Source organism: Triticum dicoccoides, chromosome 3A, assembly GCF_002162155.2.
Source record: "Triticum dicoccoides isolate Atlit2015 ecotype Zavitan chromosome 3A, WEW_v2.0, whole genome shotgun sequence".
NCBI lineage: Eukaryota > Viridiplantae > Streptophyta > Magnoliopsida > Poales > Poaceae > Triticum > Triticum dicoccoides.
The window spans coordinates 93,040,643-93,043,426 of record NC_041384.1 but is presented as its reverse complement, the minus strand read 5'-3'; the positions used below and the strand labels follow the sequence as shown (position 1 = coordinate 93,043,426).

The 2,784-nt window shown below is 59.0% G+C and overlaps 1 protein-coding gene across 1 annotated transcript; it reads left to right on the top strand.

Annotated features, from left to right (window-relative positions):
• Window positions 1-283: 283 nt before the first annotated feature.
• On the top strand, window positions 284-1,850 carry LOC119271299 (aspartic proteinase CDR1-like). The gene has a single exon (XM_037553184.1). It carries the CDS (start codon window positions 284-286, stop codon window positions 1,688-1,690), a length of 1,407 nt encoding a protein of 468 aa, XP_037409081.1. The 3' UTR covers window positions 1,691-1,850.
• The last annotated feature ends 934 nt before the right edge of the window (window positions 1,851-2,784 follow it).

The following is a 2,784-nucleotide window of genomic DNA, read 5'->3' as shown; positions in this document are numbered from 1 at the left end:
CATATGCATGATAATAGTATATGATATTTCCCATTACAACCAGCCTAACGCAGCAAGCTTTCAAATGGCACCCATGACTTCATATCATATCCCGACATTAAGAACTTTTCATACTGGCGGAGTATTCACAGTGGCTACTGCCGACCTTGTACGATCCCTTCGACTCCCCATTAACCATTTTAATCTTACGCAAATTCGCCTATAAATACTGCCCTCTGCATAGCAGCAGCAGCAGCAAAGCAGCCCCAGTAGAGCTAATCCGTGGGAGTTAAGCTAGCACGGAATGCCTCGGACGATGGTATCCCGCGCTCTCCTGCTCGTCGCCGTCGTCCTGACGGCGCAGCTGTGCGCGTGCACGGCGTACGCCGGCAGCGGCGGCGATGGGTTTAGCGTGGAGTTCATCCACCGTGACTCGGTCAGGTCGCCGTTCCATGACGCGACGCTCACCGCGCCCGCCCGCGTCCTCGAGGCCGTGCGGCGGTCCGCGGCCCACGCCGCGGCGCTCTCGCGCTCCTACGTCCGCGCCGACGCGCCCTCAGCTGACGGCGTCGTGTCCCCGGTCACGTCTAGGTCGTCCGAGTACTTGATGGCCGTGAACATAGGCACGCCGCCCACTCGTATGGTCGCCATCGCCGACACCGGCAGCGACCTCATCTGGCTCAATTGCAGCTACGGAGGCGACGGTTCTGGTCTGGCGGCCGCCCGTGACGCGGACGCGCAGCCGCCGGGCGTCCAGTTCGACCCCTACAAATCGACGACGTTCGGCGTCGTGGACTGTAACTCCGGCACGTGCCGCGCGCTCCACGGGGAATGCGACGCCAACTCCAAGTGCACGTACATCTACTCCTACGCCGACGACTCCCGCACGAGCGGCCTCCTCTCCACAGAGACCTTCACCTTCGCCGACGCCCCGGGCGCCCGCGGCGATGGGACGACGCGCGTGGCCAAAGTCAACTTCGGCTGCTCCACGACCTTCGTCGGCTCGTTCGTCGGGGACGGCATCGTCGGCCTCGGCGGCGGCGACCTCTCCCTCGTCAGCCAACTAGGCGCAGACACCTCGCTGGGCCGGAGGTTCTCCTACTGCCTCGTGCCCTACTCCGTCAAGGCCTCCTCCGCGCTCAACTTCGGCCCCCGGGCCGCCGTCACGGATCCGGGAGCGGTGACGACGCCGCTGATCCCATCCAAAGTGAAGGCATACTACATCGTCGAGCTCCAGTCCCTCAAGGTCGGGAACGCGACCTTCGCGGCGCCGGACCGGTCCCCCGTCCTCGTCGACTCCGGCACGACGCTCACATTCCTCCCGACGGCGCTTGTAGACCCACTGGTGAAGGAGCTGAGCCGGCGGATCAAGCTCCCTCCGGTGCAGCCGCCAGAGGAGTCGTCCCTGCTGCTGTGCTTCGACGTAAGCCGGGTGCGGGAGGGGCAGGTTGCGGCCATGATCCCTGAAGTGACGCTGGGGCTGGGCGGCGGCGCTGCGGTCACGCTGAAGGCGGAGAACACGTTCTTGGAGGTGCAGGAGGGGACTTTATGCTTGGCGGTGTCTGACCAGTTTTCTGCTGTGTCCATCATCGGGAACATCGCGCAGCAGAACATGCACGTTGGGTACGATCTCGACAAGGGCACCCTGACCTTCGCTCCAGCAGACTGCGCGCGTTCCTACCCCGCCCCCTCACCCTCCGGCTCTGTGTAGCTTATGAAAGCGGAAAACTGAGGTTCCGCTAGGTGCCGGCAGATCCCGGACCCTTAATCGAGTACTCAAAGATTCGTGGGCAGAATAATGTATAACTCGTGAACTGTAACCCAAATGAAATACACTGCAATATATTCTTCACGTGGTACAATAGGTCTCATATTTTTATGTCCAATATGTTAGCACGGCACTAGTATTACTCTCAGAATATGATGGTGGTTCACAAGATCTGAAGATTACAAGCACCAAGGTGCCAAATTGGAGATGAGTGGAAAAGGAACTAGGGTTCTAAGGTAGTAGGTAGCCGCCGCCGTGCCGTGCCGTGCCTTGATCGATCTTCGATCCCCTCAGGGTTGTCAGCTTCTCCCTTTATCCCTCCTGTGTTGCGTTCACCCACTGGCTGCCACTCACTCTTGGGTTGGGTTTCTTGATCCTCTTGGCTGGGCCTTGGGCCGCCTCCTCGTCGGGCTTGGTAGTTGGTTGGGCTGATGGGCTGGTGCTGTCAGGGGTGCTAACACCCTCCCCTGCTTGAGTTGCGGCTTGTCCCCAAGCCGCTGCGCACGGGAAACGCGAATGAAGCTCGTCTCTGTCTTCCCAAGTTGGCTCGATGGAATCGCCGGACCAGCGCACCAACACTTGAGCCACCACTCTGTTCGCTTTAGTCTTCATGCGACTGTCAAGCACTTCCACGGGAATCGCAAACTGGTTAGTATCAGCAGGCAAAACAGAGGAAACGGACACACCTGGCTTGATGGCTTTGCGAAGTTGCGAAACATGGAACACGGGGTGGATCTTTGAATGTTCAGGCAATCCCACTCTGTATGCTACCTGCCCAATCCGGTCTTGCACCAAGAAGGGCCCGAAGTAGCGGAAAGACAGTTTGTGACAGGCGCGACGAGCTACTGGACTCTGAACATACGGGTGAAGCTTGATATAAACCGAGTCACCAATGTCAAAGCTGCTTTCAGATCGGTTCTTATCAGCTTGATGTTTCATTCTTGTTTGAGCCCGCAGTAAGTGCTGACGGATTAAAGCTTGCATTTCCACCCTCTCGGAGAGCCAGGCATCCAGATCGGTGACAGGAGTAGCCGAAG